Below are 22,593 nucleotides of genomic sequence, written 5' to 3' on the forward strand. Positions count from 1 at the left end.
AGAAATGGTTGCTTTTATCATCCCCAACCGTGTCGTCTCGGTTGATGGTCGGTTCTCCTCCTCCTTCTCCCTTCATATTATCTGACATTAGCAGTCTTTTGATTTACCATCCCATTGCTGCATCTTTTATGATGAGCTGGATTGATTTATTCCCATCAAAGTGATTACCCGCCAAACTCCGACCACCATGATCGGTGCTACTAGGCGCTGGTTCCGGCGCAATCGCAAGGGTCTCGCGATCGGGGCTGGCGTGATCGGAGCTGGTTACCTCGCAGGTCAATACGTGCTTTCTAAAATATCGGAAGCACGGGAACGTATGAGCAGTGACCGAATTGCTCGGGAGAAGTGAGTAATCTTATTTCGCTTGTACAGTCTGCTCGTGTGCTCGGAGACAGTGACTGACGTACCATACTCGGATATTGCAACCTTCAGTTTACGGCGACGCTTCGAACAAAACCAGACAGATTGCACTTATACAGTTCTCGCTCTCTTACCGACCGCTGCAGAAGAAATTTTAGACACTCTACCTGTAGAGGAATTGACGAAGGAGCTACAAAGAAAGCGTGCAGAGAGGTTGGCTAGGCTTAACGCCGGAGAAGGAACCGGATCAGAGCTAAGCTCCATATCCCCCAGCTTACCGGAGGATGACCGACGGAGCCTATCCAGCTTTCAGAGCGATGGGTTCGTCCGCGCAAGCCAATTGGGAGAATCTCCCGTTGAGGGTGATAATAAGACGCGACCGAAGCGAAATAAGACTCAGCTTTGGAATGAGGTCAAAATTACTTGTATGCTCACAGCTACAGCCACAGGATGGCCCGGGAATTGAAACTAATTTGCTTGTCACAGCGATCACTAGGTCCTTTACTCTCATATACACTCTTTCTCTGTTGACCGTCTTTACACGCATCCAACTAAACCTTCTCGGTCGCCGGAACTATCTCTCTAGCGTAATCTCTATGGCAACACCTCCTGCTAATGATTCGACGATTAGGCTGGAAGACCATGATGATGATCTCACGCAGACTCTGGGAAATGATTTCGAGACTAACCGACGATATCTAGCCTTCAGCTGGTGGCTGCTTCACCGAGGTTGGAAGCAGTTAATGAACGAGATCCAGACTGCCGTCACGGAGGTCTTTGGTCCACTTAACCCTCGTGAGGATGTCTCGTTGGCCAGTCTGTCAGAACTATTTCTAGCGGTCCGGAAGCAGGTAGAAGGACATACCGAGGAGGAGAGAAAGCATGTTTTTTCTTGCCCCAAAACCAACAGAGCTGTTTGTTGACTGTCCCCGTAGGCATAGAAAGTGGCTATCCTATCTGCTTCCTCCTTGCGAAGAGGAGGATAAATTGCTAGACGAGTCCGGTGTTCTCGGAGTAACGGAACTCGCGACCTCACAAATTACATCCACATTACGACACCTATTGGACGAGACGGCCGACCTGATTGAATCCCCAACTTTCACCCGTGTTTTGATGCTTCTAAACAACGAATGCTTTCAAACACTGATCCAGCAATGTACCGCTGATGCCTTCAAGTCGGCATCGCAAACCCCACGTAGCGTTCCCCAATCATTCACTTCGGTTGCCACGGTTATCCCAGGAGGTGATAGCTCAGAACCCAAGACAAAGCTTGCCAACGTTCTGGCGGTTTTGGCTCGGCAGGCACACGTGATTGGCAATGGTACAAATCCTCCTAATCTGTACCTGGCTGCGATGGATCAAGGTGTTCGAGAGTTGGAAGCCTTCGCAGCTGTAGTATATAGCTCGAACTTCAATTCCGAGTTGCTTGGGTCTGGGACGAAAACAGAGCCTTCAGGAGAGGAGGTATCCGGCTCCGATACGGTGTTGGTGGAAAAAGAAGAATATGAAGCATACGACCAAAAGCCGGCTCAATTCTCGACGACCACAGAGCATCCCGCGGACTCGGCGTTTGAGAGGGCGTGGGGAAATGCAGTAGAAGAGCAGCCGTCGACGACTACGTAGTTCAGAACGCATGTGCTTCGCAGTAGCATAGCAGCGGCTATTCTTACTGTCTTACTCGCAATGCCCCTTCTCTAGCTTGAATAACTTTGAAATCTGGTGATTGGTAGGAAGGTGGATGGTTCTTGTATGATAATCCTTGTGGTTCTGTGAAAGCTACGCTTCTATGCTGGCGGTGTTGTCACTATGGTCACGGTTTCTAGAGATTTAGAAATGCGTCTATCAACTTCAGTGGCACCCAAATTACGGTAGAAGAGACTTATCAATCAATTATATCACTTATATATATTATAATAAATGATTCTTATATATTATTTGGGAAGATTCGATTCAGATACGAGCTGTATGGTTGCCCGGAAGGCGGAATTACAGCCGTGAGAGTTCTCAAGACTACCACTTGTAGTAGTCGTTAACCTTGTAAAAACTAAAAGTTAGTGAGTGTGGGGGAAGTAGCTTATGTAATTTACTTAGAATTGCGGGGAAGGTCTCTTTCGGGTCTAGTGTCATCTCAGGCAGAGGAATATGGGGTAACGTTCCACCGGTTCATAGTATTACTGTTCTCGCTCTTCAAGAACACACAAGGGGGAAAGAAGAGGAAGTATCGAGGGTGAGGGACTCATTAGTATCAACACGCACTTTACAAAAATGTGAAAAAAAAACCTGGTTGACATGCATGCAAAGCTGAGGTCGGGATGTTCCAAAAGTCCGGAGTTACTACTGAGGGTCTGGTCTGGTCTTTTCCATTCCAGCCAATGTTATGGCTCCTTCTAAGCCATGACTAGAGACTTCTTGGAATCCTTCCGAGCACAAGAGCGCATTACTATGCGTAATCGGCTTCATGGAGTAGCCAGGACCGAATGGCTTGGTAGAACATTTTTAATTCCCTCCTCTTTCGTCTTCTTGCTTCTCTTCCATCTTTGGGGCTTATAACAGCTCAACCTACCTTACCGAGGTAGTAATTTCCAAGTCATCCCTTCTTTCCGTCAGCTTGGCCTACCCCTCGACGGTAAGCAGAGATAGTAGCAAGCAGCCACCCATCTTGAGCCACTCTTTACTACGTTAAAACAGACTTCATTTTGAGCAGGATACGGAAAAGCCCCAGTCGGCAGCAATATACAGTTGCTAAAATTCTATTCACCATGGGGTTCGACGGTACAGTGAGCTGAACACGCCGCCATGAGGATGATGCTGATGTGTAAACCACGTCACCAGAACAACTCACGCCCCAAGATGACAAGATCGAAGGCCAGGTCGACACGCAACCAACCGACCTTCCCCAGCTAAAGCATACGACGGAGCGCAAACTTATGGCTAAGATTGACTGGCATATCGTGCCCTGTCTGTGCGTTATGTATCTTCTCGCATTCTTGGATCGGTATGCGCCCGATTGTTGCTTCCCATAACCATTGCCGAATGATCATCGTCTGACGCTGTCCGTTGCGAAAAGTGTGAACATCAGTAACGCAGCAGTCCTTGGTCTACAAGAAGACTTGAACATAGTCAACGGGACGAAGTATAATACTGCATTGACTATTTTCTTCGTTCCATATGTCATTTTTGAAATCCCATCCAACATCTTGCTTAAGAAGTTGCGACCCCATGTATGGTGTAGGTACTCCTGATAGACTATGGGCGTGAGGATGGAGCTTACCGTTCTAGTGTCGGCATGTATGTTTTTATTCGGTCTGGTGACGATCTGTCAAGGCCTAGTCTCCAACTGGGGCGGATTGATGACGACTCGGTGGTTTTTGGGTAGGAACGACAATCTCCCGGTCAATGTAATACTTGCTAACTCATAATACTCTATCCAGGGGTGTTTGAGACGGGCATGTTCCCTGGCTGTATGTGCTACTGCTGCCCCTTTGATATGACGATAACCAACTGTCTGGTTCAGGTTTCTATCTCTTGGGAATGTGGTATAAACGTAGCGAGGCACAGAAGAGGTTCAGTTTCTTCTTCAGTTCAACCACACTTGCGGGCGCCTTTGGTGGCTTGCTGGCTAGTGGACTTGGAAAGATGGATGGAATTCGTGGCTATGGTGGCTGGCGCTGGGTCTTTATCATTGAAGGCCTGATCACTTGTGTCGTCTCGATTGTCTGGTTCTTTATCATCCCTGGTTTCCCTGAAGAGGTCAAGTGGCTCACCGAAGAAGAGCGTGACTTCATCCGTGCAAAACTGGCCAAAGACTCGGGAAGCGCCGGCCACGATGTTAAGATAGGTCTGCGTGACGTATTGGAGGTCTTTAAAGACTGTAAGTGGTTTGATGCACATTTCAAAAATGTTCGCAGTATTCAACGTATATTTCAGATAAAATATTCATCGGCGGTTTGATGTACTTTGGCCAGGTTGTTACTGCATATGGTACGGAAGATGATTTTGCTTGCGTGTATCTTTCCTGATGAGGAGAACTGCTAACGAGCTGCAGGATATGCCTACTTCGCGCCCACCATTATTAAAAGTTATGGTTATGACGGTACGCCTGTCTACTCTGTTTACTGTACACCTTGCGACCCTGCTAAACCTTTCTTCCAGCCATCAAGACTCAGTTGTATTCAATTCCGCCGTGGGCAGCTGCCTGGGGATTTTCTATGGTGGTAGCCGTTCTCTCTGACAAGACCAGACATCGATTTGCCTTTACTATAGGGCCCATGCTGATTGCTCTGGCTGGATTTGGAATCTTGTTGAATGTGCATGGACAGGCTCATCGGAACGTTCAGTACGGCGCCTTGTTTATGGTGACATCAGGTTGCTACAGCGCAATGCCCGTCATTGTTTGCTGGTTCGCGATGAACTTGGCAGGTCATCGTAGGCGAAGTGTGGGGACAGCCTGGCAAATTGGATTTGGAAATAGTGAGTGAAGTTTTAGAGCGCTCATCATCTCAGTCATCGTCATTAACATGGTGGCATAGTTGGTGGCATCATCTCCACATATTCCTTCTTGAAGAAAGATGCACCGGAGTACCGCCCGGGATATATCATTAGTATATCATTCCTTGGCTTTTCAGCGGCCTGTTGCATAGCTTACTTTGCGGCCATCTGGTATGAAAACCGGCGTCGCGATCAGATCGAAGCACCTAGAGAAGAAGAAACACAAGAGCACTTGGGCGACATGGCATTGAATTATCGCTATAACTACTAGGGGGTGGATACAGGCTACACCGGGTACATAGACACCAGAAAACATAGACACCAGAAACATGTTTGTGTGTTAAATAATTTGAGAAAAAATAAAGAATTTTCATTGTTTTTTGAACAATTAACGATGGAAAAAGTGGATAACATTTTAGAAATATCTTATACATAACTACTGCATGAGAGAGATGGATGACATAATGCCTTCTCGGTAAGCAACCGTGGCCAGCCAATCAACGACGGAACAGCACTAGCGAACCCTTAGCGTCCAAGAATGCTGAGTCAGCAAGGACGCACACAAGAAGCTCGGCCGACGGCTGCTCTCCGTCTTTCTTTCAACCATCTCCTCATCCTCGCAGAAGTGTGAGTATATAGCCTAAGCTGGCACCTGATTGCCTTTTCTCTTGGACATAAAACTAACGCTTCATAGTCTCGAACACTCTACGAAGATGAGAGCCAAGTGGAGAAAGAAGCGCGTCCGCCGTTTGAAGCGTAAGCGCAGAAAGATGCGTGCTCGCAGGTGAGTTCTGTGGACCAGAGAGATGACGATCTCCAGGAGCAATTGGACTAACAATCTACACAGCAAATAAATGACTCGCCCAATCCATCTCAGTTCTCCATGCGGAGCTCAAGTTGAATGCTGAACATGACAAGAAGTCGACGACGTCACGATGATGATTTCCAGTTATGATCGTTTCGTGGTTTAGCCACTCCAAGGGGACCTGGCTGGTCTGTTATCTCTAAATATCGAACCCGGAGTCCGTTATTCAACAATGTCTCTCCATCCAATCTCTCAGACTCGTTATACGGTTTCGAATCATGACTGGACAGTGGATACGTACTATCATATCCTGCGTCTCGGAGGGCGAATGTGTTTGGTGGGGGTTGGAGGGGTCGTGGAAGAATTTTATGGTCACGTTTCTCATGTACTGTTTGTATTCCGCTGGCCCTTGTGTTCCGTTTGGGATCTGGTCAAGTACTCTTCTTTGGGTCTTGCGCTGTTACAGTGCAAGATCTGAGCCATGGAGTGGTCGATGATTTATTTCCATCAAATTAAAAAGTTTGCAATGAATGCAATGATCTGAAAAGACAAAACATAAAACGTAAAACGGAGCGACTGCGTAGATCTGCTCAAATGTTATTGTTGGGAATTGAATCTTTTCAATATTGCATCTCTGTTTTCAATTCCAGGTCAATGCAACGTTATCAGTGGATTTGTGCGTTGCATATGAACCAATCCTTTCTTCTCCGCCTTGGGTACGGTACTGATTCTGCCCTTGCTTTCCGCCCAGCAATTTTTTTAGTTTTGAGCTTCCTGTTCTACTGTAGAGTTAAATGGATACTACGAAGCTGTTCCCACGCGAAGCCGTCTCCGATTCTTTCCACTCACATTAAGCTTCGGATTCAACGTAATGCCTTCCGACAAAGTGGAAAAGAAGCGCAAGCGCGCTTCGAATGGCCACGAACGGCCGAGTAAAAAGCCCGCTCTTGAATTGCAAGATTTGCCTCCTCTAGCGGTCAGCGTACTGGACGATGATAGTGAATTGGCTCCTGTGATCGGTATGTACTTTTTGTCTTGCCAACTCCATACTTGCCCAGTCCATATGGATGATTAATCACTAATCTAGTTACCACACCTGGTGTGAACGCGCCACAAAACCTTCGTTTAAAACCATACCTTAAAGACCGCGCACACGGCCCCAGCCCAGGCCGTTCTACCCGAAACAAGGGAATCGTCTCATCTGAATTGCTGCTGCAGACATCAGAGCATCCGAAGATGGATTTTGTGGGCCGTGAGGCCGAGGATGACGCCGATTCCCAGTTGAAGCATTATATCGCTGTTGTGGATCCTGAAAAGAAGAGTTGGCAATTTGTCGAGGTGCGGAAGTTGACTCTTCGGGGAGCTGTTAGGAGAATAAAGGTTGCTGCAGAGGAAGAAGAGGAGGTTGAGAGTGAGGATGAGGAGATGGTGTGTCCTTCTCTTTGCATTATCCGGGAACAAGCATTACTGACAGGCCTGTATAGAAAACCCTGCGCGCTCAACGTACAGAACTCACCAATACTTTCGGTACCAAGCAATCTCGTAAAGCAGCACAGTCCATGGCCGAAAACGCACAGCTGTCCAATGCCCCTGCTGGTGCTGCCTCCGCTGCAGAATCCGCTATTCTTTCCTCTATGCCACTCGACTCCGCTACCGACATTGCTACCAAGACTGCTGCAGTGCAGGCCCAAGTTCAAGCCAACAAGCCCCTGCCCCAGGCCAATCTGGCTGCATCTCATCCTTCGGATGTGTACCCGATTGATGTGCTTGTCCCGGGAGGTCTGTCTACGCTTCAACAGCTCCCCGGCATAAACGTATGGGAGGAGGCCGTCAGCTCCGGACAGGCCGTGGCTACCACCTCACAATACGTGTCTCGCCGGTTGGAAGCGGTCGTGAACTCCACCAATGCTACCCAGATCCAAATTTTGCGTTTCATCTTCCTGCTCTTCGAGTTTTCCCGTGCCCTCCGCTCTGGCAACTTAAAATCATCCTCCGGGCCTGGGAGCAAACGTCTGCCACCCCGCGAAGAGCTTCGCCGTATCCTCTCCTCTCCCACCGGCGCCGAAAGCGACACAACCGAAACCCTTCCAGATCCCGTCATCGACGCCATCCGCCGCAAGTTCGCCCCGCAAGGCTCCTATCTCACCAAGAACGACGTCACCTATCTCCATACCACCATCTGCGCCCTATCGCTGCTTATTCCACCTCAACCGGCCAAGGACGGTGGCTCCAGCTCTCAAGGAGGGAACGCGCCCAATGAACTGGCGACAGACCCGTCAGATCTGCGTGATGACCTGCGTGTAGAGAGCACAGCCATATTACAATATTTCCGCGAGCTAGGCTGTCGCATCGACAAGCCACGCGAGTCGGAATTTGCCAAGTGGAATATCAAGGGTGGTAAGGCTGAGGCTAATACTAGGCGTGTGGCTAGATTGAGAGTCCCCGTTGAGTTCCCGAAGGTTAGTCGTGGTGGAAAAAGGTGATTATTTTCCTTCTTCTACTTTCCATCGAATAATAAAAGTGCAAAAAGATCGGTTTGCGTTGAGCTTGTCCCAGATGCGATTGGCGTTCGGTTTTACGTTGTACTATATGTACATACTATTTGTGAATAAGCATTTAAATTACGAATGATCCAGAATAACTTTTCTACATCTTAATATTAATTTGTCGGGATTATATCTACCATATGTCGTGTCATTCTCTAGGCTTAAACAGACAAAACCACGTTGCTGGGAGAGAAATTAATCTGTATTTAATTAAGAATTACATGTACCAGGTCCCAAGAAGCAGATATATACTTTAGGCTGCGGTATAACTACCGTACGTATGGATTGTATGCATATTTGGCGGAAGGAACCTGGAGTTCAAATACTGGGCTTTTTACTAAACCGACTACAGCTGCGAGGAGGTATATATGAGATTGTGCAGCTACAGATGAGATGAGTTGTAATTTAAAGTAGACGGCATGCCAAATTTCAAGAACCAAGTCACACATGGTAACAACAGACTAGTTTCTAGCTAACAGTCCAAATACCAATTATGCCCAGGTATATCATGCACAGCAGCGAACATAGTCAAGGAGTGGACGTGGAATATATAAACATTGTATAAATGATTCCACCATAAAAAATTGAAGCTCGCATTAATAAGCCACTTCAAGCAGCTACTTCCACAGGGATTGAAGACGCCGCAGGACGAATGGGAGCTTCGGTCTGCACATGGGTGGCAGTTGGGGCTGCCTCAGCAAACTCACGCTCCACAGCAGCCTCAACGGGTTCATTTTCCTTTAAACCCAGCTGTGCGTTATTCCAGATCGGCTGGTTCTCAGCTTCGGCGCTCTCAACGCCCACGCCGACGAAACCGCCCTGGGCTTCCCAATCGCTGGTGCGTTTGATGCCGAGTTCGTTCCAGACGGTTTGAACGGCTTGCACCAGGTGGTCACGGTGCTGCTTGACGTGTCCAGGAGTTGGCGTGATACGAAGCCGCTCTTCACCCCGAGGCACGGTCGGGTAGTTAATGGCTTGCACATAAATCCCATGCTCCTCCAGGAGCTTGTCCGAGGCTTTTCTGGCAACCTCGGCATCTCCGACCAGGAGCGGAATGATATGGGAGGGATTTGGAATCACGGGGATATCTAATTCCTTGAATGCTGCCTTGACCGCGCGGGTGTGCAACTGCTGCAAGACGCGATCACCCTGGTGACGAGCCTGATATTGGATGGCAGTGTCTGCACCAGCCATGGTAGCTGGCGGCAAGGACGTCGTGAAAATGAAGCCAGGGGCAAGGGAGCGGATGGTGTCAACCATTGCAGCGGATCCAGCAATATACCCACCGACGCATCCATAAGCCTTACCCAAAGTACCGGTAATGATATCAATACGGTCCATCACAGTACCCTTAGTACTGCTCGGGTTAGCTGTATCTTGAGATGCGTAGATGTCATAATCTAGGTGTTCTGCGACACCTGCTCCATGAGGCCCGTACATTCCCACGGCGTGAACTTCATCCAAGAAAGTGATGGCACCATACTTATCCGCGAGATCACAGATCTTCTCAATCGGCGCAATAGATCCACACATGCTATAAACTGATTCAAATGCAATGATCTTAGGGGCGTGAAGAGGCAAGGATGCTAACTTGGTCTCAAGGTCGACCAAATCATTGTGCTTGAACACCATCTTCTTGGCCCCTGAATGGCGAATGCCCTGAATCATGGATGCATGGTTCAAACTATCGGACAGAATAACACATTCAGGCATCTTGCTACCCAAAGTTGCGAGGGTAGCATCATTAGCCACAAAGCACGAGCTGAAGACTAATGCAGCTTCCTTGCCGTGCAACTTGGCCAGGGTGTTTTCCAGCGCCACGGCATGCTGATTGTGACCTGAAATGTTGCGCGTGCCTCCCGCACCAGCTCCATAGGTGTCCAAAGTCTTATGCATACTGGCCAGCACTTCAGGATTGCGGCCCATGCCAAGGTAATCATTCGAGCACCAGACTGTCACACGTTCTTCAGCAGATGCTGTGTGCGCCCGGGGAAACTCCTGCGCGAGACGATTGATATTATTGAAGTAGCGATACGACTTGTCCTTGTGCTTCTTCTCTAATTCGGCGTTGTAGAAAGCATCGTAGTTGAATGGCCTCGTCACGGGGGCATCTGGACAAGGGCCAGATGTAGCGGCGACGGTTGCATTGGAGGGATTTTTGATCTTGGAAAAGCCGGGGTGCTCTCGCTGGGCATTCTTGTAGATCTCAGCGCTCACATTTGCGCCGTTGCCGGAGGTCGAGTGCAATGCTCTCTTTCCAAGGGAAGAACGGCAATGCTTCATGCCGAGACCGGCCACACCGGCAGCACAAGAGGTGAATCTCTTAGTACCAGCCATGCGAGCACTCTGCACAGCCAACGCCTTGCTCATTACAGGGCAGCGACGTGCAATGACCTGGAGATTTGACATTGTGCCTCCGCCAGAACTGGTGCTAGGGCGAGTAGCCGTTGCCAGCGTACGGAGAGAGGTCGGAGAGGTGCGCTTGAGAAACGGGCACATCGCCCGTGATTGCTGGAGAAGAGACTCCATTAGGTGTCAAGTTCAATGAGTAGCGAAACTGGCTGTATGCACAATAGGAAAGCAAGTCGAAGGATTTTGTTAGAAATGACGGAGAAATGCGCCGTTGGATGACCAAGAAGAGAAATAAGAAAAGGTGTTGGGAGTCAAGTCGCCTTCAAATGGCCTGAGGTCTCAAGGTGACTAAACTATTTCGAGTAATACTAAGTCGGGGACTCGGCGAGACTTTTCGGCTTACCATATCATCACTCGTGATTGGCCGGCGGTATTGACTCGGCCATGTATACCATACCATACTCCGGTACGAAACGGAGTACACAGAGATTGTTTTAGCAGTATTCTGTATCTAGCCTAGGTAATCGGCTATTGATGCCTTACTCCGCCCAGAGAATTCACCCTTGGCACGGGGAATGTTACTCGAATCAGATGGGATTTTCTCTAATCTTACATCAACCGTTGGCAAAAGAAATACACCAAAATACGCACGTCTATAGTACCTTGCCATCAATTTCAAGAAGAAAAAAAAAGTACTCGACACTTTTCTTCTCTGACTCCGTTTGCACATCATTGAGCCTATCACCCCAGGTTCCATACCACCTCTTCAATATCTCTTAATCACTTCGTATATCAGGAATATATGCTGTTAATACAAGGCAGGACATAAGCTGCCCATAAGAATTTCGGGGGGGTAATGAAAACAAAGGGAAAAAATAAAAGGGGAAAAGCAAAAGAAGACAGGAGGGGGAAGGGCAATCTCTTTAACGCCGTGACCATAACCAGCTGTGTCCAATTATCAAGGCAAATATTCATCGAATTAACTAGGTCCCAAGCCACCGTCGCCATCAATGAGACGTAGCCGCTCCTTGGTGGTTTTCGCTCTTTTAGACGTGCCTTTTGCTGTTCCACGTCCCCGCCCTCGTTTGGGGACGGGTGTGGACGATGGAGTGCCTAGGTTCTCTGCAGTCGAAACAGGGGTGGCCGCTCCGGATGGTTTTGCACTGGCATCATCAAAGTTCCCTTCGCCTAAAGTTGGAAAGGGTTAGCACGTCCACAAGAGATCTTCCAAAGGACGGAGAGTGCCTTGACCAAGTTAACATACCTTCATGATACATGTCATCCAGCGTGATATCTCTCTTTTTCTTCTGCGCAGCCTTCTTACCACCTTTACTAGCACCAAACACTTCACCTCGGTCCAGAGCTTCTTTCTCCTTTTGCTCAATGAGCTCGGCCTGTTCATCATCTGCCAGCCACATGGCAATGTCTTTAGTCCGGCTCTCGCGGTTACGAGTATTGAAGTCAACCCCGCCAGCTGCACCACCGGAAATGACGACACGCTGCACTTCTTCCTTCTGCAAAGCTCGCTTGCGAATACGCTCCTCAATGGTGCCGCGAGTAATCAACCGATATACCGTAACTTGTCTCGTCTGACCAAGACGGTGAGCACGATCCATGGCTTGAGAGTCAATTGTTGGGTTCCAATCTGAATCATAAAAGATAACCGTGTCTGCTGCAGTCAAATTGATACCTAGACCACCAGCACGAGTAGACAATAGGAACACGAAAATTTCCGGGCGCTGCTGGAAATCAGCCACCGTGTCGCGACGGTCCTCTAGCTTCGTGCTTCCATCTAAGCGACAATACTTATAATTACGGTAGGTCAAATACTCTTCCATTAGATCGATCATGCGTGTCATCTGGAAGTAGAGTAGCACACGGTGACCGCCCGCCTTCAGCTCTCGCAACAGCTCATCTAGCTTGGCCAATTTTCCTGAATCTGTGACGAAGCGTCGCATAGATGGCACTTCAATATGCGTGTAGCGTCCCTTCGCGGATATCGGCTGTGGTAGTATTGGCGGAAGCGAGTAAGAAACAGGGTCCAGCTTCTTTTCGAGAATCTGCTGTTCCAGTTGTGTCGAAGGTGTACTGAACAAGACATGTCGAACTGGAACGTTGAATAAGCTGTCGTTCATCTCGTTCAATGCAGCTCGACCGGAGCAGGATATGGTAATTGGAGGTGCAGATGCTGCTGGACTGGCACAAGGCTCGATGATGCCGAGTCCTTCACGGTCAAAGACGGACAGCGCCACGGTCGTTAATTCCCGCATGTAGCCTTCTGTCGTGACATTGCGGATAGCATGTTGATCATTGCGTTGGATGATATTGAACATAGTGTGGGGAAGGGCAGATGCCGTTGTTCTTTCATCGTATACTACATTGAGTCGAGACAATCTGTTATATTTGCCGCGGCGGCGAATCGCTCGCTCGAAGATACCTTGATGTGACTGCTCGTACGCTTCGTTGATAGAAGTATCCACAAAGCGTAGGAAAGAGAAGGCGCCGTCGTGTTCGATACTTTGCTTGATATTTTCTGGGGCAAAAACGTCCATCAAATGAGCCAAGTACTTGCCACGAAAGCCGGCATGTAGGTTACCAGGCCCCGCTACATCAACACGGCCGTCAGAGCTGCATAGAAGGCGAGGCAGAGGATACTCGATCAGGTTACGTGTCGAGTAACCAACATCAACGTTCTGGCCTTCTCGCACGAAGGAGGCCGTTTCCGCAAAATGCGCGATAGAAAATGGTGATTTTGTCTCCGCCCGTTCGAATAGATCTGGATGGTTACAAACCTTCCGGAACTGCATAACTAAGTTCATCAGCGTCGTACTATCAGCCTCGTCGCCAATAGCAGCCTTCTCGATAAGGTCCATGATACTGACGCGGTTGCGCAGGTTAGTATAGTAGGCGCGCTGACGGTAGGTTAGATCGCAGAAGATATCCTTCTCAACCTTATCTCCAAGTTCCTGCTGGACGTGCTTCTTGACACGACGGAGCATGAAGGGCTTCAAGATCATGTGGAGACGCTTGAGTTGATCTTCATTCAACTTTGTATTACTTTGCGCATGTGATTCGATGTCCTTGGAGAACCACTCGCTGAACTCATCATGAGAATCGAACAAGGTGGGCATGATAAAGTGGAGTAGAGCCCACAGTTCCTGCATATTATTCTGAATGGGCGTACCAGTGAGGAGCAGACGATTACGACAGCTGAACCCTAAGAGGTTTTTCCAACGGGAGCTTTGCGAGGATTTGATTGCTTGGGCTTCATCCAGGATCATATATTGCCACTTAACCTTCTGGAAATACTGCGCATCGAGAACCACTAGCTGATACGATGTCACCAGCACGTGGAACTCCGACTCCTTGGTGTAGGTGATGTGCTTGCGGTCCCAGAACTTGCGGAGAATCTTGCGGTCTTTCGCCGAGCCCCAATAAGGAAGGACCTTGATATCAGGAACAAACTTAGTAATTTCCTGCTGCCAGTTGTGCAGGGTCGAGGCTGGCGCAATGACTAGAAACGGGCCCCAGATGTTGTGAACTTCAGCGAGGTAGGCCATAACGGAGATCGACTGAATGGTCTTTCCAAGACCCATCTCATCGGCCAAGATACCGTTAATTCCTTGCTCGTATAGGTTGACAAGCCAATTAAGACCTTTCAACTGGTACTCCTTCAATTTCGCCGTAAGCATGGTGGGCTGCGAAATCTCAATATCGCCCAAACTTGTAGGGTTCTGGAAGTTCAATTCGCCCTCGTCCAAAGCAGCCATCTGATCTTGCCCGGCATTGAACGCCCGGGCTCGGTCCTGGGCCTCCTTAACGGCACTCTGCGCATTGGCCATAGCCGCCTGTCGGAGTGCTGATTCGTCTTCTGCATCGAAATCCAGGTCCTCAAAGCTGGTGACCTTGGTGCCTGCGGGTAGATCCACAGCTTGTTCTTGGTCTTTCCCGGGTTGAATTGTCTCACCCACAGTATCACTAGTAGCATCGCCCTCGGCACCCTTGATTTTCCGACCAATAAAGTGAGAGTATAGCTCAGTCTGAGAGATGAGGAAGTTGAGTTTGCGTCTCTGGCGGTTAGCTTCGCGCTCTGCTTCTGCTTTCTTGGCTGACTCAATCTCCTGTCTTTCAGCAAGACGGCGTAAATCACGTTCCTCACGCTCGTTACGCTTCCAGAATGACATCATCTCACGCATCGTTCGCTTGGCCCGAGCTTGGGTATCCTTCATGCTCTTGTTGGTACGTTCCTGCCACTTCCGAGACTGTTTGCTAGCTAACTGAGCAGTCTTGCGCAAATTCTCCTGGCGGGTACTGAGCGAAAGGGCCTTGACCCGGAAGACCTTTGGAATATCCTTACGAGCAATATCTCGCCAGATTTGTTCGTAAATTTGATTGTAGCCTTTTGTTTCAAAGGCGGACAGGGGTGCCGGGCTAGTCTCCTTGGAGCGGCTGCCCTTGGCCTCCTTCTTAAGAGATTCCTTGCGTGGATCCTCCTTAGGTGCAAGAGGCAACGGCTCGTCGTTTTCCATAGCGGCATAGGCGGCCTCCGCTGCGTCTTTCTCAGCTTGCTTTTGCTCCTTTGATTTCTTAGGCCGTGTGACAGGACCGCCACGTCCCGACTTTCGCCTTGACGGAGAGCTCCGACCAATGTGGAAAGAGCTAGTAGTGCCACCTTCCAGGTTTGGTGCCAGCGGGGTGACCTCGCCAATCTCTTCGGGCGCCGTAACTCCCTCCAAGGCCCTCTTGGTAGTTTTAATTTTTCTCTGGGCCCGCTCGGCTTCCCGTAGAAACTTGGCTTTCTCAGCGGAATCTTGAGCCCTGTTCGCCTTGCGCTCGGCCTCGAGTTTCTTCTGCATCTCCAACCGTACCGTATTCTCTCTCCGGCGCTTCCTCTGCATGTCCTTCTTACGTTCCTTCTCGTCTTGTATTTCCTTGGCTTGTACTTCCGAGATGACAGAGGCCTCGTTTGCGATCCGAAACCGGTCCATTCCCGCAGAGGCCTGTTTCTCCAGTGACTTTCCAAGGTTGATCAAAAAATCATTCCGGCGGCGCTACATTCTGCGTAAGTACAGCGCTATCAGTAGCGGAGAAAACAACAGCTTACCTTGCGCCTGATACCCTCGATTCTCTCAGCGTCCAAAGCCCGTTTCTTACTTTTCATGCTGTAGCGTTTGTGCTCTTCTTCAAACCCAGGGGCCTCCACATCACTCTTTTCTGCGTTATCAATCTCCACCATGTGTTTATTGATGGTTTCTGTCTCCCGCTCGGATAGAATTTTACGGGAACTAGAAACACGAGGCTGGGTAAACGTTTTGGTTGGCTCAAGGACGACGCTGGTTGGTGTGGTAGTAAATGGCTCAGCCGATTTATTTTCCAGCTCTAGGTTGCGGCGGCATTTCTCCGAGCTAGGCTTTTTCTCTAGTCTCGGTAGTACCTGCTCCTGTTCTTTTATTCTCTGTTGCGAGGAAGGGGTGTTAGTTGGTGGAGGCGGGCTAAGCTGAGATGCTCCTCGTGGTGTCGATACTACCAGTGCTGGTGCCGTCTCTGGTGGAGGAGATTGTCGCTTTGGGGGAGAGCGCTCTTCGGCCGGACCAGAAAGAATGCTGGCGAAAGACATGGGATCTGCAGCCCTGGCAGGCTTCTACATGCAGCAACAAAGAATGATATATTAGCAAGCAACGTCTCAAACTCCAGTGTAGAAGGCATGGTTTGGGTAAGAAAAAGAACATACTACTTCCTTTGGAGGGGAGGCCGGCTTAGGCTCTCTCATAATAGATGACGGATATCCAGCGACTCCATGGCCCCCCATATAGGACGACTCTGGCTCCTTCTTCGGGGAAAGCTGCGGATGACCATCAGGCCTGCCGGTCGGACGGGCATGAGGAGGAGTCGAGTGACCGTAAGGCGATGCGCCGTTGCCTGGTAAGACGGATCCAGAATAAGGCCGGGGAAGTGGGAACTGAGGGGTTCCAGCCGACGAATGGGTTTGAAATTGCGATGAAGGATCCGCAGGGTGCGGCGGAGGTGCGCTACCATTCAATGGCGGGAGGGTAGCCGGCAATGGAGACGCATGTGAGTAGTGAGGACTCCGGGACATTGCGGTCTGGGGAGGGAACGCGGGAGGCGTCTGGGGAGGATGTTGCTGGTACTGGTCATTGTTGGGATAAAAGGGGCGATTCTTGTTTGGGGGAGAGTAGCCAGGATAATGGTGCTGCTGGGTAGGGGACTGAGGATTATATGGTGGAGCCCCCGTCATGGTGGCCGCGTGTGCCGAAAACGCGGCGGCGAATGCTTCACGATGGATGGAAGAGATAAGCGCACGAAGAATCGTGTCAGGTAAACGTGAACCGTCACGATAGGCGACCGCCAGCCATGCGCGGTTGTTGGTGAGAAGTGTAAATGCGAAGCTATCACGCGTCCGTCCGATTGTCGCTTAGGTGATGTCTGCTTTGAGAATTAATTCGAGGTGCTTCAAACATCGGAAAGTGAGTTGGATATGGAGGCAGGGGTCGCCGATGTGTTAGTTGGCGAGAGAATGAAGGGAAGGGACGACGATAGAGTGGAAGAGGAGATTGCCTTACCGGGTGCACAGGAATCTGCTCTTTGTGCTTAGTGGTGAACCAACAAAACCCGGTTCCGAAAGAGACGGCCGATGAGGCGAAGATGCGCCAAAAAGCCAGGCCCAGCCAAGGGGTGGTGGGTGTAATCAATTATTTGTCTGGGCCGGCAGATAGAGCTTTGAGACAAGAGAATGGGGAAGGCGATGGATAGGTCGGGGAGATATGAGATGGTGATGGTGATGGTGATCAAGAAGGAAAGGGTGGAAAAGAGGAGCAAGGAAAGAAAGGAAGAGTGACGATGGTAGAGAAGGAGGTGGTGGTGGTGGTGGTGATGATGATGATGATGGGTTTGTTGGTTGTTGTCGGTTCCAGTATTTTTCCTTCTCTGGTCACTTTCTGTCCGTTTTCCCCCTTTGCCCAACTCTTCTTCCCTTTCTGGTTTCTTCGTGTCGTTCGTTCTCGTTACTTGCTTGAATCGCCCATCCGAAACACGCTCTCCGCGGTACGTGTATTTCCATTACTTCCGGTAAAATACACTAGGTACGTACATACTATACATAGGGCCAGCCTTCTCTTCTAAGTACTAATGGATCAATCAATCAATTAACCCCCCTTGAGGTGATCCGGATTAATTTTATATAAAAAGAATCCCGTGCTTTCTTTTCTTCCATCAGAGATACAACTAGCCCCTTTTGTTCCATACATGATGATGCTTTCTATATGTGAAAACTTTTCAAACAGATTCGGATTATAACCAAGCCCGTCTCGTTTGGTACTTGTAATCACGACCCCGGATCTCAGGTTTGCATGGAATCTATATGATATTGACCTACATATGTACATACATACATACATAAATACTTAATACCCTCTAGAATGTTTCTTCTGTAGCATGGTGAATTCAAATCAACTATGAGTTGGATTAATAACATGTAGATCGCCGCTGTCTGCATACCAAGACTTTCTACAAAGTAGGTACTTTTGCACCTCCACGCCTTACTCCGAACTAATCATAGTATCTTAGTACTTAAGAGATATTTAGTAGACCAACCCAAATCAACCCTGTCCTATCATTCTTTGTGTTGTTGAAAGCCACCACAAAAGAGTTCCCCAACGACAGAGCTTGTTGATATAGCCCCAAAGCCCTTTGGTGGCTTAAAAAGTCATATGTTCTGTTGTGTTAGGTTTGATGGACTTGACCAGATCCGTCCGAAATCAGCGCCAACGAGCTGGAATGCTCCGGCCGGAGGAACATCCCGTGGTATTAAGCCGATCCCGTTGAAACAGCCTGCTCGGGGAAGCAACGTTCAGCATGTTTTTGAAAAGGCACGCACCGGTTAATAGTCACCATTTGACAACTGCATGGTGGATGAGGCTGAGAATGAGGGACTTTTGCAGTAAGAGTAGTTGGTAAATGCTTTTAGCCCCCTTTGGTTTTCTCACCAGAACATGAAAGGGTTTTCTTCGTTCAATGCAGATATCCACGAAACATCAACCCATATATTCTGGCCCTTTCTACCTCCTTTGTTACCCTTCCTCCCAAAGGTCTGGATGTTTTAGAAGTGCACATGTCCGGAATCTACACTTAAAAAAGATTCCCGCCGTGGTACAGACTGTGGCCATTGGGAAGGACCTCTTATTTGACAGCACAATCCCTAGAACTCCACTACGTTGTTACACATCCCTCGGTGTGGCACAATGAGCTTTCATGCAGTCCAGACCACATGTAGAGTGTAGAAATATTGATACAACCGACCCTTATAACAACGTTCCGGGGGCGCGGCCTCGTGATAAGGGTTATTTATATATATACATATATAAAGATATTACAGGCTCGTATAAAATTTATTGCTGGGGGTGAGGTCTTTTTTGGCCCGGAAAGAACACATGCGGTTCATGTATTGTCCAGAGCTACTAGACTGTTACCACTGCAATCCATGGTAATAATATTGATTTCACTCTTCAACGCTTGGTATACTATACTACTATAGCAGGTGGAGGTCAGGTGGTTTCCAAAAGGTCCTCTGCCCATAAGGTACTTTTCGTCAAGCTAAAGTAATATTTTAAATACCTCTGCTGCCCTCGAACCTAGCCTTACTTTCCTTCTAAAACTGCCCGCGACAAGTCTACGCGTGGGGTACAATTGCGTTCCAGATATAATGGTACGAAAAAGAAGACAAAGACAATAATGATGATGATGATGATGATAATGATGATGAACGAAATTATGCTTGATATAATCCTGATATAAGGCCACTGGCTTCTACTGAAAATAGGGAGTTCAGAGTCACAATGCCGTCCATCACTTTCTCAGAGAGTGAGAGAGACAGAGAGAAAGCCAAGCCCTTCCTTCTAGAGCCAACTCGACCGAATCACAACCTCCATGTCTCTCGGGTCTAAAATTGCTCGCTTCTAGTTCCACGAACACGAAGAAGGGTGGCCTTCCTGCGATGCCACCATTGCTGGGAGTATCAAGAATGTACGTATGCGAACTTGTCAAGATCCGTACGTCCGAGATCTACTTGAGGGAGTGACAACCCAAAAAAAAGAAAGAAAAAGACCCAGAAAAGTGAGACATCCCGCATCTCACCAAACCCCGAGAAAGACGGAAAAAAAAAAAAAAAAAGCCAAGTAACAGGGCGGCAAAGTGGCTACGATTGCTACTAATGACAGCGATAGCGTTTCCGCCTGAGGCACAGCGACTTCCCAAAAACCGCCTGGACATCAGTCGATGTATGTCATCCGATCCGAGTGGATCGTGGCCAAACTTCTTTTTTTTGCCTCCTTTGTTTGAACTTCGAACTACTCTATTCTGCAATTGCCTCGAATCTTGCCTACTACCTGTACTCCAACAACAACAACAACAAAAAGCCAAGCTCGAGATTTGACAGGGGAAATAGAAGAAGATTGAGCCCTCTTTTCTCTTTTCCCCGCATGATAATCTTACCGCATTCGGAAGGGATTGGCCAAGACTCTGGACCTTGAAGCAATCAGACAGAACAGAACAGATCCAATTCCATTCCCCCACGCTTTTTTCTTTCGGGGGAAGGGAAAGTCTGTACACGTTTCAACTTGCTTTGTTCTAGGGGGAAGTTCAAAGACGATGCTTATTGCTTCCCTTACTCGATCGGGCCATGCGGAGAGAGCTCCAGTAACACCGATGACGTTGTATATCGGACGACCATGGTCTGATGAGCTCCTAGACTAGCTTCGGTGAAAAGAAAAGAAAAGAAAGAAAGGAAAAAGAAATATTTTTTTGGTGACCTTTCCCTTTCCCTCTCTCCGGTGATCCTCATTCCATATACCCGTTGTAATCTGTTATATCTTTCAATTCACTATCATTCTTATCCAATAAGGCAACGTCATGTTGTGTGAGATATCCGGGTTGGATGACCGTCACCCCACTTGTTGTCTTTGAAACCCTGGTCCAGATCTTTTGACTACTATAAGAACTGTCCTGAGTCTCACCCTCTGCATATCTCATATCCTCATCACTTCCCTCCTTCAAGCTCACACCCCAAATCTTCTCTTTTTCTTGTTTTCCCTTTCCCTTTTCCAAGATCCACAAAGTCAAAATGTCTATTCCTGAGATGCAATGGGCTCAAGTCGCCGAGCAGAAAGGCGGTCCGCTCATCTATAAACAAATCCCCGTCCCCAAGCCCGGACCAGATGAGATACTTGTCAAGGTTCGCTACTCTGGCGTTTGCCATACCGACCTTCACGCCTTGAAGGGGGACTGGCCCCTCCCCGTGAAGATGCCGCTGGTGGGTGGACATGAGGGAGCTGGTGTTGTCGTCGCCAGGGGTGACCTGGTGACTGAGTTCGAAGTTGGCGACCATGCTGGTCTCAAGTGGCTCAATGGGTCTTGCCTTGCTTGTGAATTCTGCAAACAAGCCGATGAGCCCCTCTGTCCTCATGCGTCGCTGTCTGGCTACACAGTCGACGGAACTTTCCAACAGTACGCCATCGGTAAGGCCACTCACGCCTCGAAGCTTCCGAAGAATGTTCCTCTCGATGGTGTCGCCCCCGTCCTGTGTGCGGGTATCACGGTATATAAGGGATTGAAAGAAGCCGGCGTTCGACCGGGCCAGACCGTCGCCATCGTTGGTGCTGGCGGTGGCCTCGGCTCTTTGGCGCTGCAGTACGCGAAGGCAATGGGCATCCGTGTGGTGGCCATCGACGGCGGAGAAGAGAAGCAAGCCATGTGCCAGCAATTGGGAGCGGAGGTATGCCAATACAATTTCCCCTTGCCTTGAGCTGTTTTTCCTTGCTATCACCCAAAATATACTAACGAAACATTTTCCCATCGCAGGCATACGTCGACTTCACCAAGACCCAAGATCTCGTTGCAGACGTCAAAGCCGCTACCCCTGAAGGCCTAGGTGCCCATGCGGTCATCCTTCTCGCCGTTGCCGAGAAGCCCTTCCAGCAGGCTGCCGAATACGTCCGCTCGCGTGGTACCGTCGTCGCTATTGGCTTGCCCGCCGGCGCCTTCCTCAGGGCTCCTGTTTTCAATACTGTGGTCCGCATGATCAACATCAAGGGTAGCTATGTCGGTAACCGTCAAGATGGCGTCGAGGCAGTTGACTTCTTTGCTCGCGGTCTGATCAAGGCTCCATTCAAGACTGCACCATTGAAGGATCTTCCGAAGATCTTTGAGCTCATGGGTTCGTTCTCCATTCCCTGCGATGCATAACTCATTTCATTTAAAGTTATGCTAACAAGCTAAATAGAGCAAGGCAAGATTGCCGGTCGTTATGTGCTCGAAATCCCCGAGTAAATGAGAAACTATACAGCGCAGCGGCAGGATAACAACTATTAGAACTATGGGGTTTCATTGTGTCTTAAGGTCTCCGGGTCATAGAATATGAAAGAAACGAGAATGCCGATACAGAAGATGCTACAAGAGCGTATTGAGGGGTAGCTGGTGGCCTTGTATAATCGATAGGTAATGATTTATGGTATGAATTTTAATAGCGTTCTATTCACATTAGAACCCTCGTCTTTCGCTTTCTCCGTAAATCATATGCCTCTTAGGGGCACTGCTATATAATGAAAACAAAATCTTATTCGTGAAGCACTCGCCCATTAACGGGATCTTATATATCTTAAGCCTCCAAGCTTTTACTACGAAGAATTAGAAGAATTAGACAATGGGCCATTTGAACCGTCGTCTGAGAAGGAAAGTGTTGAAGCAATTGACAGCAATAGCCCACGATACTGAATCCTACCGCAAAGACCTGTATTTGTTGAGTAATTAATTAATGCCTTCGCAGTTCCTGTTTGTAACGGAGAATGGCTTGTCAAACCATTATCCATCAACCTTGCAATCCATCTAGTATGGCCATTGGTATATATGTACTAAGAAACCGAGGAACAAAAACTTACACAGGATTGGCATTAAACCCCCCCCCCCAACCCTCCGACTCCACCGGCACGTCATCCTTTTCAGTTTCGTGAGACAGCCTTGATTTGATTTTGA

General features: G+C 48.7%; 6 protein-coding genes across 6 annotated transcripts; 4 read left to right on the forward strand and 2 right to left on the reverse strand.

The window, feature by feature from the left end:
• Positions 1-187: 187 nt before the first annotated feature.
• Positions 188-5,119, forward strand: BDW43DRAFT_301246 (MFS transporter; the record flags this gene model as incomplete). The annotated part of the gene is made up of 11 exons (XM_032045013.1): positions 188-345; positions 433-785; positions 847-1,240; positions 1,296-1,755; positions 3,219-3,355; positions 3,428-3,588; positions 3,640-3,732; positions 3,792-3,821; positions 3,875-4,231; positions 4,513-4,830; positions 4,890-5,119. 11 exons carry the CDS (start codon positions 188-190, stop codon positions 5,117-5,119), a joined length of 2,691 nt encoding a protein of 896 aa, XP_031898945.1.
• A 1,342-nt stretch (positions 5,120-6,461) lies between these two features.
• BDW43DRAFT_280459 (DNA-directed RNA polymerase I subunit RPA49) lies at positions 6,462-8,291 on the forward strand. The gene is made up of 3 exons (XM_032042412.1): positions 6,462-6,672; positions 6,741-7,081; positions 7,138-8,291. The coding sequence occupies exons 1-3, from the start codon at positions 6,525-6,527 to the stop codon at positions 8,134-8,136; spliced, it is 1,488 nt and encodes a 495-aa protein (XP_031898946.1). The 5' UTR covers positions 6,462-6,524; the 3' UTR covers positions 8,137-8,291.
• A 69-nt stretch (positions 8,292-8,360) lies between these two features.
• Positions 8,361-10,847, reverse strand: hemA (5-aminolevulinic acid synthase HemA). Its single transcript, XM_032042413.1, has one exon. It carries the CDS (start codon positions 10,726-10,728, stop codon positions 8,809-8,811), a length of 1,920 nt encoding a protein of 639 aa, XP_031898947.1. The 5' UTR covers positions 10,729-10,847; the 3' UTR covers positions 8,361-8,808.
• A 583-nt stretch (positions 10,848-11,430) lies between these two features.
• On the reverse strand, positions 11,431-16,427 carry ino80 (chromatin-remodeling ATPase INO80). The gene is made up of 3 exons (XM_032038121.1): positions 15,656-16,427; positions 11,816-15,602; positions 11,431-11,739 (listed from the first exon to the last, which is right to left on the reverse strand). The coding sequence occupies exons 1-3, from the start codon at positions 16,166-16,168 to the stop codon at positions 11,531-11,533; spliced, it is 4,509 nt and encodes a 1,502-aa protein (XP_031898948.1). The 5' UTR covers positions 16,169-16,427; the 3' UTR covers positions 11,431-11,530.
• Positions 16,428-19,383: 2,956 nt separating this feature from the next.
• On the forward strand, positions 19,384-20,266 carry BDW43DRAFT_125836 (uncharacterized protein). Its single transcript, XM_032038124.1, has 2 exons — positions 19,384-19,680; positions 19,791-20,266. Exons 1-2 carry the CDS (start codon positions 19,597-19,599, stop codon positions 20,094-20,096), a joined length of 390 nt encoding a protein of 129 aa, XP_031898949.1. The 5' UTR covers positions 19,384-19,596; the 3' UTR covers positions 20,097-20,266.
• BDW43DRAFT_320493 (zinc-dependent alcohol dehydrogenase) lies at positions 20,202-21,891 on the forward strand (the record flags this gene model as incomplete). The annotated part of the gene is made up of 3 exons (XM_032049090.1): positions 20,202-21,337; positions 21,424-21,778; positions 21,845-21,891. Exons 1-3 carry the CDS (start codon positions 20,687-20,689, stop codon positions 21,889-21,891), a joined length of 1,053 nt encoding a protein of 350 aa, XP_031898950.1. The 5' UTR covers positions 20,202-20,686.
• Positions 21,892-22,593: the final 702 nt, after the last annotated feature.

Source organism: Aspergillus alliaceus (assembly GCF_009176365.1).
Source record: "Aspergillus alliaceus strain CBS 536.65 unplaced genomic scaffold BDW43scaffold_30, whole genome shotgun sequence".
In the NCBI taxonomy this organism is placed as follows: domain Eukaryota; kingdom Fungi; phylum Ascomycota; class Eurotiomycetes; order Eurotiales; family Aspergillaceae; genus Aspergillus; species Aspergillus alliaceus.

Excerpts from the sequence above, each read along its gene's own strand:
- BDW43DRAFT_125836 (XM_032038124.1), top strand. The coding sequence starts at position 19,597 with ATGCGAACTTGTCAAGATCCGTACGTCCGAGATCTACTTGAGGGAGTG. Across the intron at positions 19,681-19,790 it reads AAAGAAAAAGACCCAGAAAA|CGTTTCCGCCTGAGGCACAG; the intron begins GTGAGACATCCC and ends TGACAGCGATAG.
- BDW43DRAFT_280459 (XM_032042412.1), top strand. The coding sequence starts at position 6,525 with ATGCCTTCCGACAAAGTGGAAAAGAAGCGCAAGCGCGCTTCGAATGGC. Across the intron at positions 6,673-6,740 it reads TGAATTGGCTCCTGTGATCG|TTACCACACCTGGTGTGAAC; the intron begins GTATGTACTTTT and ends TCACTAATCTAG. Across the intron at positions 7,082-7,137 it reads AGAGTGAGGATGAGGAGATG|AAAACCCTGCGCGCTCAACG; the intron begins GTGTGTCCTTCT and ends AGGCCTGTATAG.
- hemA (XM_032042413.1), bottom strand. The coding sequence starts at position 10,728 with ATGGAGTCTCTTCTCCAGCAATCACGGGCGATGTGCCCGTTTCTCAAG.
- ino80 (XM_032038121.1), bottom strand. The coding sequence starts at position 16,168 with ATGTCTTTCGCCAGCATTCTTTCTGGTCCGGCCGAAGAGCGCTCTCCC. Across the intron at positions 15,603-15,655 it reads TCGAGGGTATCAGGCGCAAG|CGCCGCCGGAATGATTTTTT; the intron begins GTAAGCTGTTGT and ends CGCAGAATGTAG. Across the intron at positions 11,740-11,815 it reads GGATGACATGTATCATGAAG|GCGAAGGGAACTTTGATGAT; the intron begins GTATGTTAACTT and ends TTCCAACTTTAG.